Source organism: Salvia splendens, chromosome 17, assembly GCF_004379255.2.
Source record: "Salvia splendens isolate huo1 chromosome 17, SspV2, whole genome shotgun sequence".
Classification (NCBI taxonomy): domain Eukaryota; kingdom Viridiplantae; phylum Streptophyta; class Magnoliopsida; order Lamiales; family Lamiaceae; genus Salvia; species Salvia splendens.
In genome coordinates, this window is record NC_056048.1 from 12,888,343 (window position 1) to 12,912,774 (window position 24,432).

Consider the following 24,432-nt stretch of genomic DNA (forward strand, 5'->3'; position numbering starts at 1 on the left):
AGAGAGATGTAAGAAAAAGTAAGAGATACAAGGAGAAAAGGTAGTGAAAGGTGTGTTAGTGGATTGTGAGTTCTGACGTAAAAATTATGTTTATACTTATTATTTGTAAAATAACTTTTCATATTTAAACTTAGTACAATTTTGGGGGACGATCCATAGTGATCAAACTAGTGTATTTTTTCGAATGATAGGAGTAATAAATAGTTAATGTGGCTACATTATTCTATTTTACTTTTTTGTTCACGTTAACTATTTATTATTATTTTTTCAAAATAAATGTGAAAAATGAAACGCTTCTATTTATATAGAACAAGAGTAAAAAGAGAGGGTATAGCTGAATGTTTGTATTCATATTCTAGTCTGCTTTAATCAAATGTACTGTTCAATGGAGTATAACATAACATGCTATCCTCTAAACACATCAAATAAATACACAAAACGTAGCACTTTCACAAGAATATGCAATCTTACCTTTTTAGTACGTTTCACAAGAATATGCATTTTCTAATTTTGTAAACTCTTTTCTCTCTAATAAGGTGAGACTCATTTCCCACTAACAACACTTTAATTATTTTTTCTCTCTACCTTTCTCTTACTTTACTAATTTTGCATTAAAACTCGTGTCGAACCCAAAGTCCATATTATTTGGGGACGGATAGAGTATTATATTAGAATCCAACTATGAAAATACTACTCCATCCATCTCATAAAAATAGAAATTTTTGAAATGACCTGATTTTTAATGCAAACCTGATAAAGTAAGAGAGAGATTGAAATAAAAGTGTATTAGTGGAAAATGAGTGTCACCTTACTACAGAGAAAATTTTCCTTAAACAAAAAGTTTCTATTTTTAGTGGACGAACCAAAAGGGAAAGAGTTTATATTTTTAAAGGTCGGATGATGTATTAATTATAATTATCATTCTTGAAATTAAATATTCAGCTCAAAAACATAATTTGCAGTTCTTTTCTTTTCATGTCAAAAAAGATTTCGTATTTTTTATAAATTTGGAAGTTCCAATCGAATTAAATAATTGAATTTAACCATGTATGTATCATGGGCGACTTTTCCATTTTTGAAGAATGATGATCATAATTACTATTGTAATAATTGGATTCTATAATATACTGTATTTTTTAATATTTTGATATATAAAATAATAGTAGTAGTGTAGCACTACTATAAAATAAAGAATGAAGGTATAGAAAAAAAGAAAGAAATAAATGAGCATAACTGCTGCGTTTCGTGCGATAATTGATGGGTTTAGTAGACAACATATTGTACAAGGGATCCATCTCCAGTGTTCTGTATTCTGCTAAAATGGTGATTTTATTCTTGAAAAGCATGATGCTTCCCTCAACCTTTAAGTTCAACCAACTTTCCTGCATATGAAGAAACAAAATGCAACTCATCAATGCGTTTTCAAACAGACACCGAAAACGAGATGCATTAAAATTTAAGAAAGACAAATTCATATCAAAATTGGTAGTCTTACATTCATCATTCACCAATTTGAACCAATGATATCTACACTAGTAATAAAGTAGCTGGAAATAAAACTCAGGTATTTCATTACTAACAAATATAGAGGTCATTAACAACGTCAATGGTTTATCCCCACAGCAAGAAACTATTATATTCACATTAAGGGGCATTTAGATTTGAACGATAAAATGAATCCATAATCAATCATATTTTATCCATCTATTATATACCACAAAGTAAACGCTTCCTAAACAGAGTTGGGACAAAAAACGATATCTCAAGAACAGCAGTACAACTTACAGCTATGAATATAGGTATAAAAAGAAAGTTTTACCTGATTTCATCTGATGTAGCTGTAAACTCATCAGCAAGCAATCCAGTTTCCTTCTATTATACTCTCCCTGTCCGTTAAAATTATGCACTTTCTATTTATGAAACTATATTTTTTTTCTCTAATGAGGTAGGTAAGACCTATTGTCCATTAACAATACTTCAATCAATTTTTCTTGCTATCTCTCTCTTACTATACCAATTCTGCATTCGTGCCCTTCAAAAATTCATGTTTTTAAGGGACGGGGGGGTACGTCTTTCCGTGAAAACCAATTTGTTGCGTAACTACACTATGGATCATCTGCCGGTTGATTTTAACAAGGATCTGTTGCCACTCTTCATGAACCAATAATTCTTCAAAGGCAGTATTCTGGTATCAAGAGAAAAGGAAACACCACAGGATTGAGTTGTCTTAAATCTTAGATATTCTCAATCGAGCACCTCACCAGTAGTCTCCACATGAACAAACACCTTTGCTGAAGAGGTGAAACCGTTTTGGATCTCTTATCACAATATCATGATTCTTAATCTTTGTAATCAACTTAAACATCGTATGACAGTCTTCGCAAGTTCTAATATTCTTCGTAACCTGGATGGTTGTACCAGGAATCGAACTCATAAGTCCGAAAACAACAGCCAACTTCTCACTGTGAATTTGTAACGCAATCTCCTTTTCTTCTTCGTCAACATCATGAAGAACTGAGCTCACGCTAGGTACATACCCAATTTCTTGAAGCTTCGTAGCTAACTCTTTTAGGTAAGAATATATCTTTTCATGCTCCGGATGCTGCCTATCACCAACCAGAAACACATGAACCCTACCTTTAAGTTCAATTATACTAAATCCAGGGGATTTAGCAATTCCATGTTTTCTCATATTTATTCGAATTCTTTTCTCATCATCCCATCTACCAGCATCAGCATAAATATTCGAAAGCAATGTGTAATAACCTGAGTTATTCGGATCCAACTCAAACAATTTCCTTGCAGAGAACTCTGCTATCTCAATGTTTCTGTGTATCCTGCCCGAGGCTAAAAGAGAGCACCAAATCACAAGATCAGGTCTATCATTCATATCCAGGACCAAACCATAAGCCTTTTGAAGAAAACCCGCCCGCCCAAGGAGATCAACCATGCAGCCGTAGTGCTCTATAGTCGATTCTATTTTAAACCTATGCTGCATTGTGCAAAACCAGTGCCACCCTTCATCCACCAGACCAGCGTGGCAACATGCTGATAGCACCGATACAAAACTGATACTGTTAGGTTTCACTCCACGGCGAATCATCTCTGTCAAAATCTCGAGAGCCTCCCTTGCTTGGCCGTGCATTCCATAGCCAGCAATCATGGCGGACCATGTCTTCACATTCTTGAAATTCATCCTATCAAATGCTCTCCTAGCTAAACTAACCCTGCCACATTTGCAGTACATGTTAATTATCGAAGTTCCAACAAAGACGTCGCTCTCCAAGCTCATCTTCATCACCTATAACAACAACAACCAAATAGGACCCATCACTACACCTGCAAGACTTTCAAAGTGAAATCAAATCAATTTCCATAGAACCAAATGCAACTTCGTTTTACCAAAGTTTTTAGTACCTGAACATGTATGCCTTTCCCGATTCTAAGAGCTCCAGCATGAGCACAAGCTAACAACACAGCTGACAAAGTCACTGCATCATACTCTGCAATCCTCACCATTGATCGGAAAACTTCAATTCCCTCCTCTGCTGCCCCATGCTGCGCACATACTGCAATCATAGAGTTCCAAGAGATGGAATCCCTTTCACTCATACCATCAAACACTCTCCTTGAACACTCAAGCATCCCACATTTGGCATAAGCGTCAATCAAAGTGTTCCCAACCCCCAAATCATCATCGAAACCTCTTTGAATCACAATACAATGAACCCCAAGCGTCACATTCTTCTCACAAGCACGAGAACAAGCAGAAAGAATCGAAACCATAGTGACTCCATCAACAAAACCTCCCTCCTCCACGCTCTCTTCAACCAACTGCTCCTTAAACAGCAACAGAGCCTCCCTAGCGCAGCCATTTTGAACATATCCATTAATCATCGAAGTCCATGACACAACATTTCTGTGAGGTATTTCGTTGAACATGTTCCGTGCATCGCGCAATTCACGGCATTTAGCATACATATCAATTAGCGCGGAAGATACAAAAAGGTCGGAAGCAAAGCCAAAGATAATAGCTTGTTGATGAGCTTGCTTACCGGAATTGAGATCGGCCAGTGCGGAGCATGATTTGATAGCGCGGGGAAAGGTTGAGCGATTAGGCTTAAGGTTGGATTTGCGAAGTGAGGAGAAGGCTTTGAGGGCCTCGATTGAGTCGCCGCTCCGAGCTAACTCGGCGATAATTGAGTTCCAAGAGTGGATGCTGCTTCTGTCAATGTATTTGTTGAAGAGCGATGCGATGTTAGCGGTGGTGGAGAAACGCCGCAGCCGCAGCTCTGAGAAGTACCAATTGAATTTCAGTCTACATTTAGTCTTCATCGGCGACGGCGTGGTCTGGGCGGCAGCGGCTGCCTCGGCGGACAGCACCCTCCAGCGGCGACAGTGGCGGGGCGCTGCTGGCTGACGGCGGCGGTTGGAGACAGGGGAAGGAGAGGAATGGAATCGAGAGAGAGTGAGATGGAGTAGGAGAGTGGCTGGCGCTCCAGCAACGGCGCTGAAGCCGCCGCGAATTCGGTAGGCGAGATGGGGCAGTGTTGGCCGCTGCTGTCGCGAGATTGGTTGGGAATTTTGTGATTTTGGGGAATTTAGGAAGAGAGTGAGGGAGGGACCAATTCCTCATTTTGTTGGAGATGCTTAATTGGGCCAAATAAATAATTACTTCTTTTGATAATTAGTTGGGGATGAAATACTTTGGGCCAAATTATTAAAAAAAGGATAAGCTCATTAACAAATGCATGTTGGGCCAAAGGAAAAGAAAGGTGTTTGGAATTGGAATTTATAAGTTTTGGGCTAATTGGATTGTGTTGGGCTAGAATGTGAAGGAGATGGTTTTGCTCGGAGTTTTAATTTGTGTACTACAAATAGAATTCAAGATTTGAAATAGGGCTGAAACAGTACGATTTTAGAAGCTCAAATGATCGACCGGCGTCGCCCGTGAAACATCGAAGGATGATGAAGGCGACGTTCAAAGGTCATGGAGAATTTCAGAATTTCCTGATAAAGATCGAAGGGTAAATCATATAGGATGCATGCTATGTTTTTTAATTTAGATTATTTTCCTAAAGTCTGATTTCGTTTCGCATGTTATGCTCTTTTACAAAGGTGTTTTTCTTGAACGCTAATTTAAAGCCAGAATGGAAAGTCGAGATGAGGAAATAAGCAAACGAGGTGGGCTCTATTACTTAAACTCTTTTTTTCCCAAAGATATGAGTATGGTGCTACAAGGGTGGTTTATATATTATGTCATGCCGTATTCTTATGTTTTGAATTGTCTATCTGATTGTCTAGTAGGATAACATCTTACTAGACTTTGATGGTTAACGAATTCGGGTCTAACTAGGGTTTGAGCTCCTACTTAGGCTAGTGCACTGATAGGGATCATGAGCCGTCTTTTGGGTCGGCAGGTTAACTGATCGAGTTGTGGCCACATTCTCGTTTCACATGATGGTTCAGATATGGTATATGATGGATGATGATGATGATGATGTTGATGATGATATATGGTTGCACAACCATGTTTTTACAATGGAAATGATTTTTTGGGGTTCTCGACATTTTTTTAAAGTAAAATCTGAGATTCACTCAACGTTGGCTTGACATAACTTTATTGATGAAAATATTCTTGGCATGAGATCACTGAGTGCATCAAGTACTCAGCCCTGCCTGTGTTTTTCCTATGTGCAGGTTGAGTTGTGACGAGTGCGGTGGATGTTGAGCATAAAAGTGAATAAGATATCAAGTAAAAAGTTCTGAATAAATTATGTCTTCATACATAATATTATTCTTCTCTCGAATCAAACTTTCTGGGCACAACATGTGACTTAATATAAATAGGAGAATAAAGGAGGCAGAAATAACAATTAATTTTTCCTCAAAATTTTTCTCCCCCTCCTATTCCTCATATGGGACGATTTTTCTTCTCCTCCGCGAGATAGTTTTCTGTCTTCTTTATTTAAGTTCTAGTATTCTAGTGAGATCAGCCCACACTGATAGCATCATACAGTTAGGGAACCAGTCAGAAGATCTGTGGTCTAGTACTAAAGATCTTCACGTGGAGAAGGCGCGAGCTATCTTCGATTCTTTGGAGAATCATCAAGGAAAAATATCTAATCCATAGAAAAGCATGTTTTAGGTTTCAATTACGCTTAAAGCATGATTTGATTCAAGTTATGAGCATGATCCATGTGATAATTGCGCGAATAGAATTTGTCTAAATAATTTGCTAAATAGATCAAAATTATTATGTAATTGATTTGTGTGTGCACTTCCGCTGCCAACCCCTTCAACTCCCTCCATTCTCTCATAAGGGGAAGGGTTACGATATAGATGAGGTATGATCACCACCAAGTCAATATAGGACAAGATTTAGATATTTAACAAGCCACTACATGTGTGGGCCAAACATCAAGCTTCCACACGTGTGTAGGCAAGACAAGAGATCGTGGGTCTACCACACGTGAGATAGATAATAGATTTATCATCGACTTGATTCCACTCTGATACTATATTAGAAATGAGTTACTCACCCCTTTAAAAGACCTTATAAAAGTAAGAGTGAACTACATTTTTAGGCTCTATGCTTTCAGTGACGAACATTTGCGGTCCCTATACTTGCACAATATCATTTGTGGTCCTCAAACTATACCACTTGCTCGTTTCACGTGTTTTTTCACTTTTTGACCAAATTTTCCAACAAAAATGCCCCTAAAAATCCTAAAGGGCAATTTTGTACACTCACTCTCCAAAAGTAGGTACTTATTTTTTTAAATATGTAAGTTTGGGTTCTTTAATTGTGATTTATGTTTTATTCAATTAATATTTGTTTACTTGAACCCCCATAGTAGAACTAATCACAATTTCTGGGAAGAGAGAGGGTCATGGAGTGGATGCAATTGAAGAAGCAAACAGGGGCGGACACAGAAATAAATAACAATAGGGGCTGTGATTTTGAAATTTTGTTTTAAAGTATATTTTTGGCTATTTTATATTATTTCTAGGGGCGGGTTTTTACATAATAATTTGTGTTAAACTTGGATAAATTTAAAAATTTATAATAGAAAAAATTTGAAAAACAATTTTATTAAGGGCTTTAGCCCTACGCCATTATATATGGGTCCGCCCTTGGAAGCAAGTGTTGAGCCAACCCGAGCTTAATTTGAACAAAGTACAAAAGATTTTATTCTGACTTCAGTCTATACTTTGTTTTGAAAGTTTGTTCAAATTAAGCTCGAGTTGGCTCAAGAAACTGTGATTGGTTCTATTATGGGTTCAAGATCTGCTATAACCAATCCAAACAAAAATTATTCAAACACAAATCACAGTTAACCCAAACTAACATAAATATTAAAATAGGTACCTACCTTTGAAGAGTGTGTGTACAAAAATGCTCCTTAGGCTTTTGGGGGTGTTTTTGTCGAAATTTGGTCTTAAAGTGAAAAAGCATTTGAAACGAGCAAGTGGTATAGTCTGGGGATCGCAAATGATATTTTGTAAGTATAGAGACTGCAAATGTTCATCCCTGAAAGTATAGAGCCTAAAAATTCCCTAAAAGTAATGATTATCTACTCTTATATAGATGAGAATAAAGTAGGAGAGATAAAGAATAGTAAAGTAGAGATTTGATCTGCTGAGGGACAAAATTTGAGCAACAAATGAGCGCCTTTTCTATTCTGACGATTTTTTATTACTCCCTGAATTTCTCCCACCTCACCTACGGGAACAGATCCTCTGCTGTGCGGTAAATTACAGCATGAGGTGATGTGGTATAAATCGCAATAAATATAGAATAAAACGCATACTTTAAACTTTGTTTCATTTTAAGGCCTTTTACTTATAATTAAATATTCAAATACTACTATCATGGTCCCACCTTGTTCCATTTATCTACCATATAATATATGTATATAAAGAAGATTTCAATATTTCAAGCTGATTGTGATTTAGATTTGCCTAAATAAGGAGTATTAATTATTGATTTGGATAATATTTCTCTTTATGATAATATATTTATGTATTACAATGAGACTCATAATTGGTTTTGTCACAGTTACACGCATTCCTATCAATAATGCAAATTCATTTTTAGTAATCAATGACAAAAAAATAGAAACCAGTTTTATATAAATACATTTATATATTATATTGCACTTCTTCTATAAATATTATTAATGAAAATTCATTTTTAATAATTAATGACAAAAAATATTGAAATCAGATTTATAAGTATATTAGCAAAACAATATATTATAATAAAAAAGTCATTATAAAGAAGTATCATACAGTTTGAAAATCACTAATTAAAACTCCTAGTAGTGTTTATTTAGCCAAATTTTCAGTTTATTATTCTTACAAATATTAGTAGTGCAAATTCATTTTTAATAATTAATCATGCAAATACAAATTTTAATAATTATTCAGAACAAATATGGGCAATGGGTACGACATGGGAATTAAGACAAAATTGGTAAAGTAAGAGTGATGAAAAGAATGGTATGGTAAAGTGATACGAGCATATCTCAATATCTCCTATATCTCTATTATTTGGTCTATTCTTAATTTACCATATATTTTCCATATATGTTTAGGATATTTTCTTGTTCCTTAAGTTAGGGTATTTATCATTATAAATAGGTGTCATTGTTATTCCTTTCAAAGAACGAATCAATGAATATATGAATTTACGTCTCTTTCTGTTTTATTTTAGTATTTTGTTTAAAGCTTGAGTTGTCGACGGGATTTCGCCTCCCGAGACTTCTTGTTTATCATCTCCGGCATCGTGATAAGGGAAATACCCTTGTCATATTGGTGCTTTCATTGAGAGCTCATGGCCGAAGTCAATCTTCGCTCATGGCCAGAGATATCGCAAGCATCCGAAGACTTGCAACTGAATTCAATAGCTGCAACGTTGGAATGTATCCTCGCTTGGCATGCCCGACTCGAAACCCGATTGATTGAGCATGAGCACAAGGTAGCAACAACTCTCCCTCCGTTGTGCCCAGTACCTGACCCACCCGACGGAACCCCACTCTACGCAGCAGCACAGCTGCAATTCCAGTTCACTTGCTACCAGCCGCCGCCGCCACCTCCAAACACCGACCAGCTGCCGCCTCCATACACCTACACATATTCGTATGCACCGCTGCAAAATTCCTAAGGCGGATACCATTCGTGGCAGTATAACTACCAGCCCATGAATTTTACGTCCCAGCCGCCACTGCCGCTATCAGAATACCCGCTGCAGCCCCCATAGCCGCAATGGCCCTCCGCTCGCACAACTGCTCCGCACCAGCGTCTTCGCCTCCTGATGTTGCTGTCTTGAATACAACCCTGACAGCGTCTCAGGAAAAAGTCGATGAGCTATCTAAGTCACTTGAAGAAGCTCTGACCACACAAGCGGAAGAAAGTGGTGACCTAAAGGACTGTGAGAGAGACTATGATATGTTTCCAATAGTGGTAGAACTCTCGGCACAGAATTGCAAGGGAGGTGCAATTGAACCCCAGTCTCAGCCGAACAAGCTTCCTATCAAGGAGGGGCAAACCAAAGCGAACACATCTGCTGATGAAGTAAATAATGACATTGCCTATATCTATGTGGATTTACAAGCTACTAATGCTACAAGTTCTGATCATCAATCGTCATCGTTCGACGATGATGCACGGTGGATTCCTCCGCGCAATAAGACATCATGTTTGGGCATTCTTGAACGCGTGGACAAGCACAAGCGTACCATTTTAGCGTTGGATTTTGGCAACCACATTGGTCCTCCTTTGATGATTTTTGTGGAAGATGATGAAGGGAGACGCTCAACTGTTTGGTGTGTGTTTGATCCAGGAGGGGATACCTCGGCAAGGTTTTCACTTTCAACTATGTTCGATGCTTCGTGGTTCTCACCTTGAGGACAAGGTGGATTTCAACCGTGGGGGAGTTGATACGAGCATATCTCAACATCTCCTATATCTCTATCATTTGGTCTATTCTTAATTTACCATATATTTTCCATATATGTTTAGGATATTTTCTTGTTCCTTAAGTTAGGGTATTTATCATTATAAATAGGTGTCATTGTTATTCCTTTCAATGAACGAATCAATAAATATATGAATTTACGTCTCTTTCTATTTTATTTTAGTATTTTGTTTAAAGCTTGAGTTGTCGACGGGATTTCACCTCCCGGGACTTCTTGTTTATCGTCTCCGACATTGTGATAAGGGAAATACCGTTATCATAAACTAAGAGAGATGAGGAGAATAGTGGTTAAAGTAGTGTTAGTGGGTAGTGAGATCTACATTATTTAATTGTGGGAAGAAGGCATTAAAATGAAACAAACTTTAAAGTAGCACCTCCTGCCGTGTTTTATTACACAACAGAGGATCTATTTTCCCTCACCTACACATCAACCTGGGATAGGATCCTCTATTGTGCCTAAAACGACGCCGTATCACCCAATTTACACTTACCCATTTCCCCCAAAACGACGCCGTTTAATAGAAGGGGGACACGTTTCATATCTCTTTCCTTTTTATTTCTATGCTAGCAGCGTAAACATACATAATCCCATATCTCATCCTTTTCTTCGTCTTCTTTGTTTCTAAACATTTTAACTCTTTTTTTTCCTTTTCCCTCTTTCTTTTTTCTCACTTATATCATTTGGCACTTCGTTATTCTTACTGTGTACCTTTCCAATTGTTGTCGATGCTATGTGAATTTTAAGCTTTTCTATTTTAATCCTTTAGCACTTCCTCTATATCTCCATGAAAGCTCTTAAATCTGCGTTGTCTCTTGTAGTTGTTTTCTAAGTTCTCCTGTCGTTGTGGACTGATCAAATAGGAAGGTCAAACTTATCCACCTGATCGATGGATGTCTTTACCTGTAGATGCCTGTGAATGGATCCAGTGAACACTTAAACTGATCAACTTGACTTAATTTCAACTTATCTCGTGCGCAAATGGAGGAACTCAGGGCTTTCAAAACCTTAACCCGCCATACTATTAATTAGTAAAGAGAAGTAAGGATCGATCCCACAGAGACGATGTGTTCTACATTTGTTGAGAACAAAATGGGTGGTCGGACGTGATTTAAGAAGGCGAGTTGATCAAGCTATATGGAAGATAACTGAACCGACTGGATCAGTTAGCAAATGTCGTTGCCACTTGATCAAGGCGTTCTCTCTCGTTCCCACCGCAATATGTTTTTATAACTCCCAAATTTGCACTACTTTAACAGTAAAGCGGCAAGTTTGAGGTCGATCCCACAGAGAAACCAGTGTGTTGAGTGTGTGAGTAGTGAATAGGGGTCGGCTGCTGCCACGCTTTAAGTTGTGAGTTTTTAAGCTACTGGATTACGCTAGGCAGAATATAGACTATCTACTTGATCAAGGCACTCATCATGCTGGAAGAAAAATAGAAATTGGACCAAGTGAACGACAGGTTGGAATAAAGACTAACTACCTAATCACGCTACGAAACTGCGAAAACACATTGACATTCAACATAATGAAACACTGGATCAGAGACTTTAAAGCAAACTAAACTGGAACTGTGGACAATTTTCTCGAAAACAAAATAACCCTGAATTTTATATTCAAAGCTCAGATCAGTACTGTGAACATGCGGACTACAAAAAGATCGATTCTTTAACTACAGAACAACACGAAATTAAACTAAGCTAACTACTTCAGAAAATAAGAAAGCGAGTAAGCCGAGAAGCTCTCGGTCGGAAACTTGAGATGGCGCCGAAAAGATATTGAGTATTCTGTCGCGCTCCCTTCGTTCGCTCTCTCTCTAACTGTCCATTTCTCTAACTAAGCTATCTTCGGAACTGGAAACTGAACTAGAAACAGAAAAGAAAAGATAAAAAGGAAAATGATAAGGAAGATTCTTCTCTTAATTATGGTGGCACATCCTCTATTTATAAGCTCGCCACAACGACCTCAAGCTAGATAATGATTTCGGCAGAGAATATTCGCTCACGCTAGGATCGCGCACCTCATCAATTGACACGTGCCTCTTCTTCTAGAATGCCGTCCTTGATAACTGATTGATGATCCTATCAAACGCATCAGCTACACGTGCTTCTCTTCTAGAATACAGTGGTCCCCGCCTAACTGCTTGAGCACCCCCTTGATCATTCCACCCGATTTTTGGCCATTTTCGTCTTTTGTACCAACTTGATCAGCTTGGCCTTATTGCCCTTGGTCAAGCGACATTCCTGCACAATTAACACTCTCTTTGCGCGATAAACTGATCAAGTAGCATACATTTTACCCCTAAACCGCTGCATGAAATAGGCCTTATCAAACTGCTCACACTTAAAACATACTTGTCCCCAAGTATAAGGAAAAAGAAAAGAAAAAGATGAGACAAATTTCAGGCATGGTTTACTCATTCCAAGAAAGTAAAAGAAGACGAAAAGAAAAACCAGACTCAAAACAAAAACACATATTCACATAGATGCATAAAACCGAATAAACTTCCAACAATCATACCAGAGGTAGAGGTCAATCCATTTGCTTGCAGCTTATGTTTCTTCCCTTTCGCGTTCACTTGATCAAGGTGTCAGTTTGTCAGGATTGCTCAATTTAAACCAACTGTTGGATTCACTCAGTCACTCATTTCTCACCAGAGATGTTAGGACTGTTCACTCGGTAATTGTCTCAAGTTTAATACCTCGAATCGGACTGCACAAGATAGTTCCTTAAGGTCTTTGTTTTGGTTGTAATGGGGCTTAAGGGGAGTAATGTGTTAGGGTAGGGTCCTAGGGGTTCTAAGTTACAAATATAAACTGTAAAAAGAAAAACATATGAGTCAAGAGACCAAAGATCTGAACAAACTTGCTGGATCAGGCTGAGTAATTACTTTGCCACTGGATATCTCACTTGGTCAAGTTACGACCTTTAGCCTTTAATTTTTGGCTTATTCCCTAACTTTCGACTTACTGGATCAGGTTACAACTTTTTCCCGCCCTCTTTTCTCAACTTCTTTCAAAAAAAAATTTTCGACTTGATTTCTGACTTGATCAACCTGATTGACTAACTTGCTCAACCCGGCTACCCTTTCGGCTTATTCTATTACTATCCCTTTTCGTTTTGAAATAATTCATTTCTTGACCCCTTTTCCTCACGTGTTTGCAAAAATGTATAAAGATGTGGGTTTCGGTTTCAAAAGACGGGTAAAAGTGTATATGGGCTCAACGTGGTTAACTAAGGGGTGCCTTGTTTGATGAGGCGGGTTCATGAAACGAAGGAAGAAAAGACTCAAATGGTTAAGTCCTAATGCCTTTAGTCCTTACTACCTGTGCAATTTTCATCTAAATATTAAAAAGTAGCCTCTCGTATTTTTTTCTTTGTAAAAACAGTAGAAAGTGTTCTACTTTGGCTTATAACTCATATATAGAGAGGCTTCACAGAAGGTTTTAAAATTGTGCATCTCCATCATACTTGGTCGTTCAAACTGATCAAGTTTAGCAATCAAGTTTCTACATGTAAACATAATGAGTCCTTCTTCTTACTCTTCCCAAAGCATTCATATCTTTCATTTATCCAATTGCATGCATACTGCTCTAATTATTTCTATCTGATATTTTTGCATTTTTTTAAGTTGACATGAATGATTCAATTAGGCTAACCCTCCCCCTCCCACTGCATATTAGCTCGCCCTCGAGCGACTTGATGCAGTGGAAAAAGGGTTAGGCCACGGCAAAGATTAAACAAACCAAGGAAAACTTCTCACACTTAGACCAGACACTGGGCTAAGTAGGAGATAGTGCCAAAAATCAAAGCATTTCGAAAAACAGAAAAACATGAACCAAAACACATAGGCAGTAAAAAACGAGCAAGAAATGCATAAACTTCTCACACTTAGACCCGACAAAGGTCTAAGTGCAAGATGAATCAAGTATTTATATAGACCAAAGATTCAAATTAAAAAATAGAAATTGTTTTGAATGAAACGAGTTGGGTGAGGGTATACTTCTTCTTCTGAGAGGGTTGACCGGGGGAAGCAGAGGGGTGCTTGGAAGAGGTACGCTGGACTGGAGGAGAGCTTGTAGAGGGAGGTGGTGGTTGCCTGGCAGTGGCTTGGTTGCGGATTGCCTCCAGCAACCTGGTCAGCATGACCAAGTGGGCGTGGGAATTCTCCACCAGCTGCTGCATCATTTGCTCCATGCGGAGCTTCCATCAATCTTCAGCTTGAGCAGCCTCCTCTCGCTCAGTCCCCGGAGTGGGCACCAAATCCAGCCTTGACCTCTGTTGCTTGCCAGGGCTCCTCTTGCTCTCTGGCTGACCTTTTTGTTGCTCCCGCCGGCCAGTGGAATAGAAGCGGAACTTCCCTCCTTGCTTCTTCTCAAGTACCTGTATTCTAAAAAAGAAATCCAGGTCAAATAGTTCAGGGCTGGGGCAAAGAAGGGTACGTCCGGCACACTCCACATTCCAGTTTCTCCTCAGATAAGCTCCAAGGAGGTGGCAGACGTTTAAATGGCGGGCTGGGCGAGTAGCAATTTGATTAATGGATTAGGCCAGCCAGAAGCCAAGATGGACCTTCCTCTGCTCTCTCATGCTCCACATGAAGTAGAGCTCGGCCAGGGTTATGATCGCCATTGTGTTGGCTTGACCAAGGAGGTTACAGCCGAGGTAGACCTGGGCAGGCGGAGGCTGGATCAACAATGTGATTTCCTCTGGATTCAGAGGCTTTGAAAGCTGGGGCGCGTCCATTGCATAAGGCCTTCCAGACGGCCTGCTGATCGAAGTCGGGCTTCCTCTGTGGGAGGCCGATATCACGCTCGAACCACTCCCCGTTGGCTACCTGGGCGTCTGTATAGAGTCACATCCTAATGGAGAACTTGTTTAAGCTTATCTTTTGGCCGCGACCGAACACCCGAAAGGAGACGCTCCTGGCCTCCAAGTCTGTACTGCTAATAAACCTGAAGGACGTGAAGAACTCCTTGGACAAAACCTCCGGCACGGGAGTCTCATCAACCTCCAACAACCACTCAAATCCAATGCCGGTAATGTACTCGGCAAACTTCTCCTCAACCCGGATCGTCTCCAAGGATGGTTGGTGGAGTTTCTTCCCGGCCTTCAGTCGCTTCTGGGCAGTCACCCGCTGGTGGACCTCCTCCTGCCACTTAGGGTTGTCGAATTCTAGCATCTATTGGAGGAGGTCCGGGGTCAAGGCCACAGTCGGTTTGGAGTAGTCGGCGGCAGGGGGTGTTGCAAGCCTAACTTGTTGCCTCCTGGACGTCCGAGTCCAGCGCAACTCTCGGCCCTCTGTGTCATTGCCCTCGTCTCCTTCTTGTGGGGAGGCAGGTTGGTAGGCGTCAGTGATCACAATCCCCACATTGGCAGGGTTTATCTTCTTAGGAGGAGGGTGAGCTATCTCCTTCCCCTTCCTCTTTCGTTCTCTCTCAGCTCTCACACGGCTTTCCTCAACAGCCTCACTTTCATCAATGGCCTCACCGGCCCCTTGGTTCATTGGCTCCTCCTCATCCACCAGTCGTCGCACTACGCGGGGTCTCTGCTCCATCGTCTCCTCCTCCCTTCTCAATTGGTTGGCTCTCAAGGCCTCTGCCTCCCCCAGAAACTGTTTGTAGTACCCCGAAAATTTGTGACTTATTTTGTTTTATTAATGGGGATGTCGATTGGGAAAATTCATTTATGGAATTTGATTTCTATGTGATGGAGTTAATTATGTGAAATTAGTTGTTGTGAGTTATGTGGAATAATGTGATTTATTTTCCAATGTGTGAATTAAATTAAATGGGATCATGCATAATTATTCTAGCCATTTTATTGGAATTTTCGGCCCTCTTATTTATTAGAATTTTCGGCCCTCTTATTTATTGGAAATAATATTATCTTTCTTAAGTACTCCCCATAGTACACGCCCCCTCCCTCCTTTCCTACTTGGAGATTTTTAAATTGTCTTGTTACCGTATTTGTGGGATACTCAATATCTTTTTACCTATTTTGTTAGTATATTTCTCTCCAAGTAAATACCAAATCAATTTCTATGCTAATTAAATAACCAAATTTTCAAAAACCCCTCCCCCACTCTACATGCCTATTTTATTTAATTGTGGAACTTATTCATTGACCTCTATTTTATTCTCCCACAATTTTAATTGTTTTATGTAAGTGTGGGATTAACGCCTCCCTTCCTCTCCTTCTCCTCACACACGCCTCTTCTTCTCCCTCTCACTCAATCCTCCACCAATTCTTCGTTCTTGCTACGTTTTGGAGTTGGAAACTCAAAGATCCATCGAAGAATCAACCAATTGTCATTCCTACCGATTGTTTCCAAGAGACGGGTATAATTTTTTATCCACCTTTCCCTTTCTTACCATTAAATCCATAATATTTGAACTCCTCATGCATATAGTTGAGTGGAGAATCGTAAATCTAAGAGTTAATTGGTTGGGAAGGATGGTTGCACAAGAATGTGTGTGTGTGTGTATGTACGTGTGTGTGTAAGTGTGTGGATGCATCAATTGTGAATGTTATGTGTGACTAGGAAAGCATGGTGGTAATTTTGTTTTTGAAGCATGAATATGTGTTGGAAGCATGAACAGGTATGTGTGATTGTATGATAGACAAACTAGGGTTTGTGAATGTTGAGCATGAAAACTGTTGTGTACGGACAGTAGGTTCCGACGAGTTTTTGACCAATCAAACGATCTCCTTATGACACAAAGTTTTAACTGGATGAAGTTTTAGATGTCTTCTGTGTTGTGTCAAAAGTTCAACTTGAATTGATATCGGATAAATTTTTAACAAATTTTTCAATTGAACTGCGCAGTCCTACCAGAATTGGTGTTCCGTCCAGTGAATTTCGTTTTCATTTTGACTGATCAAAAGACACGGTTTTGGTGTGAAATTTTAAATGGATGAACCTTTATGTGTCTACTGTGTGGTGACCAAATTTTAGATTGAAATATTATCAGATGGAATTTAATGATTTTTACAAAAAGACTGCGCTGTTCTGTCAGATTCTGTTTTGTTGAAATACTCTTCGTTGACAACTTTTGAATGAAGAACATGATACATGTGTGAGTAAGAAACCTATCCTATGATGTGATTATGTTATGTGTTGCACGTTGATGTATGCTAAAGGAACCGTTTCAGTTATGATGGTAAACGATTAGGATGGGCAATGTGAGAAAACAATGAAAGGAACGATATGGCATGCATGATTAATATGTTGATAGAAAACTGATTGTATTATGTGTTATGATGTTGACAAGGGTTGTTGTTCGTACGTGGTTACAAAGAGCAAGGCTTGCATTTAAGTTGTGAACTGTGTGGTAAAAGCAAGCGAGGTGGGCTTTCTTTTACTAAACTCTTTTATGCTTTCAAAAGTATGATTATGGTGTTATAAGGGTGGTTTAAAGTGTTATGTCATGCCATGATTGTTTTGATGTTGAGATTGTTGCCTGATGCCTAGTTCGTTGAGCTTGCTCCGGTAGGCTATAGGGCTATGTTAAACGAATTCGGGTCTGAGTAGGGCCGCAAACCCTATCAGGCTGTGTACACATGTGGGATCGTGAGCCGTCCTTCCTAGTCGGCCGGTCTCGTGGGTGAATAGTGTGGCCACACTTTCGTCGCACTATGGTATGAGGATGTGAATGTTTGATTGTTGAGAAAGTGGAGAGATTATTTGCCTGGCTAGGGTATGAAACTGTTTTTGTGATACTCGATGATATTTCCTTTCTAAATGTAAAACTCGAGTTGACTATGGTATGAATGACATAACTTTTATAAAATGTTTTCGGCATGAGCCCACTGGGTATATTAAGTACTTAGCCCTGCATGTGTTTTCCCTATGTGCAGGTTGAGCAGTGATGTTGCGGCGGATGTTGAGTCGGGCTTTAAGAATTTATGGATGCGTCATGTTTGCATACATAGGCGTCATCCTATGACTTTCTTTAGATAACTTATTTCCGCTGCCTCGTTTGAATTTATTTTTCTAAAAGTCTTCTGTTTTACCCCATACTGTTTTATTACATTAAATACCTTGAGACATTAATCCGCTGCTTAACCATGCAATACATCAAAATATTTTCCCTTGAAGTTTAGTCGAGCTTTGTGTTAAATGTCGTCTCTTATTGTTCCCCATTTTCTTCCCCGTTTCTTAGTTCCTCCCCTAGTCACGATTTTCCAGTCTTTGCTATCCTTAGTAAGGGTGACGTGATAGAGTGGTATCAGAGCTTCGTTCTTTCGCTCTGGTCCGAGAGTCTTCTTTCAGATTAAGTCTAGATTAGTACCCCTAGACTAAAAGTGTCACGAAGGCTCAACATCCGAAGCATCACGCTCAACCAAAAGAAAATGAGTTATGTTTTAAGTTGTTGAAAGAATATGAAATCGATGATGAGATGATAAGGATGTGTTGGCAAGAGTATGCATGTGTATGAAGGTTATTTGTGAATATGATAATGTGATGGTATTATTATGTTGAAACATGAGCATGAGTGACATGATGTCATAAATAGGTGTTATGTGTGAAAATACTACGACATAAGCATATGAACATTGGAAGCCTTAAGATGATATCAAACTTGATGATACGTGACGAGCTTTAGATCTATCACAAACAACGAGATAAAAAGATATTTTGTGGAAGTTGGTATAGAAAAGGAAGAATTATTTTGTTGTGTGGAGAAAAGAACAAGTTATAAGTTTCGAAAGATTTGCATGGTGTTTGGTATGTCAAAAAAAGAGGGAAAAGGATTTTGAGGTTGATGTTTTGCAATGGTAGTGACTAGTTGTGTTGGTGGAGTTTGATTGAGGAAAAATATTTATGTTGTAGAAAGTTGTTGGAAATTTTTGAAAAAAAAAATAAAAATAAATATATATATATATATATATATATATATATATATATAGGGTCCCCTTATATGCACAACACCTCCTTAGTGTAGAACTAGAGACAAAATATTAGTCATTGGATCTAATTTTTGATGGATGAGATGAGATATTGTACAAATAATTTCCGTCATTCATCCTATAAGCAATTTACTTCATACCAGGGACTATTCAGTCATAATACATTATTAAAATTTATTTTCATTTCTCGGGTGAAGTTATTTGATTATAAGATGAAACAATGTAAATATAATATGGAGAAATTATATCATAAGATGAAGTTATTTATTTTGGACTGTTCAAATTTTGGCTCATTTTAACCGAAATGTTTCCATTTCTCGTGTGAAGTTATTTCATTATAAGATGAAGTACAATGATTATAAGATGAAGTGATTGAACGACGGTAGTGTAGTAGCGGCGGTGGTGGCACACTACATCGGGGCCGAGTTGCAGGTGAAATTCAACCCGAGACTGACCTCGAGTCAGTGCCTGAACAACAATGCTGTACCGCGAGTAGGGAGAGCCGAGGCATGTCGTTAGGAGCCGAGTTATGGAGGTTACCGACACCAAATGTCACGAATCAAGGGTGGCTATAAGTTGCTGAGAGGGAAGATTGATGAAGAAGATTTTTCGGATGGCTAGGGTTCAAAATTGGAGATGGGGATGAGAGTGAATGAGTTTGAGCAAGAGCAGATAGTGAGATAGTGAGAGAGAGAGAGAGAGGTCAGACGTGAGTGAGAGGGGGAATGACGGGTGGCGTGCCGCCACTCGTCGGCGAAGGCAGAGGCACTGGAGAGAGATGTAGTGAGCGAGATGTAGAAGACGGAGGAGGGAGGTTTTAACCGAAATGTTTCCATTTCTCGGGGTGAAGTTATTTCATTATAAGATGAAGTACAATTATTATAAGATGAAGTGATTGAACGACGATAGTGTAGCAGCGGCAGCGGTGGCACACTACATTGGTCCCTATCCGACTGGAGTTTGTAACTCATCCATATTGCTCCATGATGTTCGACATGGTTGGCCACAGAAGTAGGTGCACCTTCAGTTGCTGCTCGTCGAGAAGCTTCAGTTGTGGGAGTTGGGTTGTTCCTATCATCCATTGAAGGAAAAGCAACTACATGTATGGGGTGGTTAAATCCTCCAAGGAAAACGATGGAATTCATAAGCAAAATTGGCTATATGGAATTCAGAATTAAAAGTATGTATCTTGCTAAAATACTACAAAAACTGTGATACAATCTTTGTATATCACGATTTCTTCAGTAGCAGATTATGTAGGTTAATAGTGAATCAAAAAAATAATTGTTGAAGTTTTATTCCGTATTGGTGTCGCATGATTTAAGGAAACAACATAACTGCAGTAATTTGGTAGTTCCTAAAAGACCCTGCAGCCTATTAATTGAATTAAAAAAATGATATTTGGTTGATTTTATACAACCGTTAGATTACAACAATGTGCGGATGAGATTTGGTCTCTAGTTCGGTCTTTAAAATTAGTTCGACATTGAATACAATCCTATATATATATATATATATATATATATATCTTTGAACTTTAAATGAAAGCATGTTAGTTCTTTTCTTTTGGGAAATTGAGATCTTGAAGTGAACGAGAAGTATGATGTGGTTATGTATAGCGATATACATTTATGCTTGTTTAATTATGTAGTATGTGAATAATGATTTAAGTGATGGTTTGTGAACGTTGAAGTGTGAGGTATTTTATGATAGTGCTGATAGAAGAAATTATGATGCTATGAACTTTGTATGCAAACATAGATGTTTGTTAGATCGAACGATATCGAACTTAGTTGTTACAACTGCGATATCACTTTTCCGAGTGGTAAGACAAATGGAAATATGTGGTGCGAATTCGAACTTCATTGAAAAATTACAAATTCACTATTGTCTTCCAGAACGATAAGAATAAGGAGAATGCGAAGAGACATTACATACGATAATGAGCTCAAGAGGAGAAGGTGTGCAAATTGAAGAGAATTTCTGAATGAGAAAAAGTACGAGACAAGAGGAGATGCCAAATGATGTAATCCTACAACGGGGAGAGAGATCGTACCTGCGATCTGATAAGCTAAACCTATTCTTACGTGGCGATGCGACGCAAACGACTATTATTGCGTGTAGAGAGCACGAGTATAATTATAATGTTTTTAAGAGAATGATTGCTATGACATGCAAGGAATATTATGAAGATATGGATTCCGACTATCATTATTAGTGGCAATGACACGATGAATCTCAGCGTGGAATCCACAGTTTCTTAGAGCGATGTTACCAGTTTCGGCTTGCGAAAGATGAACGAGGGAGTACGGCTTTAATAGCTAGGACAAACTATTTTAATCAAAAGTTCTTACTTGGATTCTAAGGAGTTATTTTTTTCAGGACCCTTCAAATAACCGTGAGCCCTTGTCTATTTAACTGTTTGTTTCACTCACTCTTTGCAAGTAAGACATATTATTTCTTTTCCTCCATTGAGTCATAACTCACTTTCAGTTCTTGGAAAGTGGTGTTGCCTTCATAACTTTGGACACTTGGAATGAATGTAGTCTTCTTTGACTTATTATTTATACGAACAATATTTTGACTTTGTGAACCTTTGCTATTGAACTTCATTCCTAAGGCTGCTTGCAGTTATGTCCTTCAATATAATCACGTTTCGCAGACATGTTTTCTATGGGATATTCTTCTTCGAAATTTTGTTCAGCTTTTCATTTTGTAACCATGTCCGTGTCAAGTTCTTTCTTACAGAGTGAAATTCTTTTTGGTTCAGTCCCACTTATGTATCATTTCCATATTAGAACTTTTCTTTCTACAAGACGAAGTTAAGGCCTACATTTTGTACCTTGCCTTAAAAAATTTAATCCACTTGATTTTTTTTCAAAAGTTCCTTTGACCTTGGTTGCCTTTCGCAAACTTATGAACGAATTGATGTGATTTTATTGTTCCATATTATGATTTTCGTTGAACCGTGATCAGTGCTACTTTGTGACAACTGCCTACATTTCTAAATCCTCATGCAACTGATCATTTTTGGCCGTGACATGTTTAAGTCCTTATCCATTGATGTGTGGACCTTTCAAATTTGCTCTAACAACTGAATTATCTTGTTTGGTAGCCTACCATGAGAATTGAGATTTAATTCGATTTCATCTTATGTTCATGACCTATCTTATGTTCTTTCAAGCTCCGTGGGGATGATCCTAACCAATTGTCGCAAGTTAGTGAGATTCAAAACAAAAGCCGAGCTGAAATTGTAATTCTAGTTCCCTTGAGAGATTTTGGAACTCTTCAAATTTAAAGCATTTTTTTACAGTGTTTGTATAATTCGAAATCGGTTCATAACCAAGTTAAGACTGTTTGATTAAATTCTGAGTTTTATTCCGTATTGGTGTCGCATGATTTAAGGAAACAACATAACTGCAGTAATTTGGTAGTTCCTAAAAGACCCTGCAGCCTATTAATTGAATTAAAAAAATGATATTTGGTTGATTTTATACAACCGTTAGATTACAACAATGTGCGGATGAGATTTGGTCTCTAGTTCGGTCTTTAAAATTAGTTCGACATTGAATACAATCCTATATATATATATATATATATCTTTGAACTTTAAATGAAAGCATGTTAGTTCTTTTCTTTTGGGAAATTGAGATCTTGAAGTGAACGAGAAGTATGATGTGGTTATGTATAGCGATATACATTTATGCTTGTTTAATTATGTAGTATGTGAATAATGATTTAAGTGATGGTTTGTGAACGTTGAAGTGTGAGGTATTTTATGATAGTGCTGATAGAAGAAATTATGATGCTATGAACTTTGTATGCAAACATAGATGTTTGTTAGATCGAACGATATCGAACTTAGTTGTTACAACTGCGATATCACTTTTCCGAGTGGTAAGACAAATGGAAATATGTGGTGCGAATTCGAACTTCATTGAAAAATTACAAATTCACTATTGTCTTCCAGAACGATAAGAATAAGGAGAATGCGAAGAGACATTACATACGATAATGAGCTCAAGAGGAGAAGGTGTGCAAATTGAAGAGAATTTCTGAATGAGAAAAAGTACGAGACAAGAGGAGATGCCAAATGATGTAATCCTACAACGGGGAGAGAGATCGTACCTGCGATCTGATAAGCTAAACCTATTCTTACGTGGCGATGCGACGCAAACGACTATTATTGCGTGTAGAGAGCGCGAGTATAATTATAATGTTTTTAAGAGAATGATTGCTATGACATGCAAGGAATATTATGAAGATATGGATTCCGACTATCATTATTAGTGGCAATGACACGATGAATCTCAGCGTGGAATCCACAGTTTCTTAGAGCGATGTTACCAGTTTCGGCTTGCGAAAGATGAACGAGGGAGTACGGCTTTAATAGCTAGGACAAACTATTTTAATCAAAAGTTCTTACTTGGATTCTAAGGAGTTATTTTTTTCAGGACCCTTCAAATAACCGTGAGCCCTTGTCTATTTAACTGTTTGTTTCACTCACTCTTTGCAAGTAAGACATATTATTTCTTTTCCTCCATTGAGTCATAACTCACTTTCAGTTCTTGGAAAGTGGTGTTGCCTTCATAACTTTGGACACTTGGAATGAATGTAGTCTTCTTTGACTTATTATTTATACGAACAATATTTTGACTTTGTGAACCTTTGCTATTGAACTTCATTCCTAAGGCTGCTTGCAGTTATGTCCTTCAATATAATCACGTTTCGCAGACATGTTTTCTATGGGATATTCTTCTTCGAAATTTTGTTCAGCTTTTCATTTTGTAACCATGTCCGTGTCAAGTTCTTTCTTACAGAGTGAAATTCTTTTTGGTTCAGTCCCACTTATGTATCATTTCCATATTAGAACTTTTCTTTCTACAAGACGAAGTTAAGGCCTACATTTTGTACCTTGCCTTAAAAAATTTAATCCACTTGATTTTTTTTCAAAAGTTCCTTTGACCTTGGTTGCCTTTCGCAAACTTATGAACGAATTGATGTGATTTTATTGTTCCATATTATGATTTTCGTTGAACCGTGATCAGTGCTACTTTGTGACAACTGCCTACATTTCTAAATCCTCATGCAACTGATCATTTTTGGCCGTGACATGTTTAAGTCCTTATCCATTGATGTGTGGACCTTTCAAATTTGCTCTAACAACTGAATTATCTTGTTTGGTAGCCTACCATGAGAATTGAGATTTAATTCGATTTCATCTTATGTTCATGACCTATCTTATGTTCTTTCAAGCTCCGTGGGGATGTTCCTAACCAATTGTCGCAAGTTAGTGAGATTCAAAACAAAAGCCGAGATGAAATTGTAATTCTAGTTCCCTTGAGAGATTTTGGAACTCTTCAAATTTAAAGCATTTTTTTACAGTGTTTGTATAATTCGAAATCGGTTCATAACCAAGTTAAGACTGTTTGATTAAATTCTGAGTTCTTGATGCAACACTTTAAGGAAAGGCAAAAGCTTGATCTTTTAACATACAAATGGAGTTTACCATTGACTTGGAACCTGGATCTGCGCCAGTATC

General features: G+C 38.3%; 1 protein-coding gene across 2 annotated transcripts; it reads right to left on the reverse strand.

Moving 5' to 3' along the window:
- Window positions 1–1,127: 1,127 nt before the first annotated feature.
- LOC121773380 (pentatricopeptide repeat-containing protein At3g26782, mitochondrial-like) lies at window positions 1,128–4,620 on the reverse strand. 2 transcript variants are annotated; one of them, XM_042170232.1, is made up of 4 exons: window positions 4,056–4,229; window positions 3,418–3,919; window positions 1,820–3,301; window positions 1,128–1,382 (listed from the first exon to the last, which is right to left on the reverse strand). In XM_042170232.1, exons 1-3 carry the CDS (start codon window positions 4,082–4,084, stop codon window positions 2,258–2,260), a joined length of 1,575 nt encoding a protein of 524 aa, XP_042026166.1. In that variant the 5' UTR covers window positions 4,085–4,229; the 3' UTR covers window positions 1,128–1,382; window positions 1,820–2,257. The 2 variants fall into 2 exon arrangements, with proteins under 2 accessions (XP_042026166.1, XP_042026165.1); XM_042170231.1 differs by having other exon boundaries at window positions 3,418–4,620.
- Window positions 4,621–24,432: the final 19,812 nt, after the last annotated feature.

Coding starts and splice junctions, on each gene's coding strand:
- LOC121773380 (XM_042170231.1), bottom strand. CDS start 4,335: ATGAAGACTAAATGTAGACTGAAATTCAATTGGTACTTCTCAGAGCTG. Junction 3,302..3,417: donor GGAAAGGCATACATGTTCAG/GTACTAAAAACT, acceptor TTGTTGTTATAG/GTGATGAAGATGAGCTTGGA.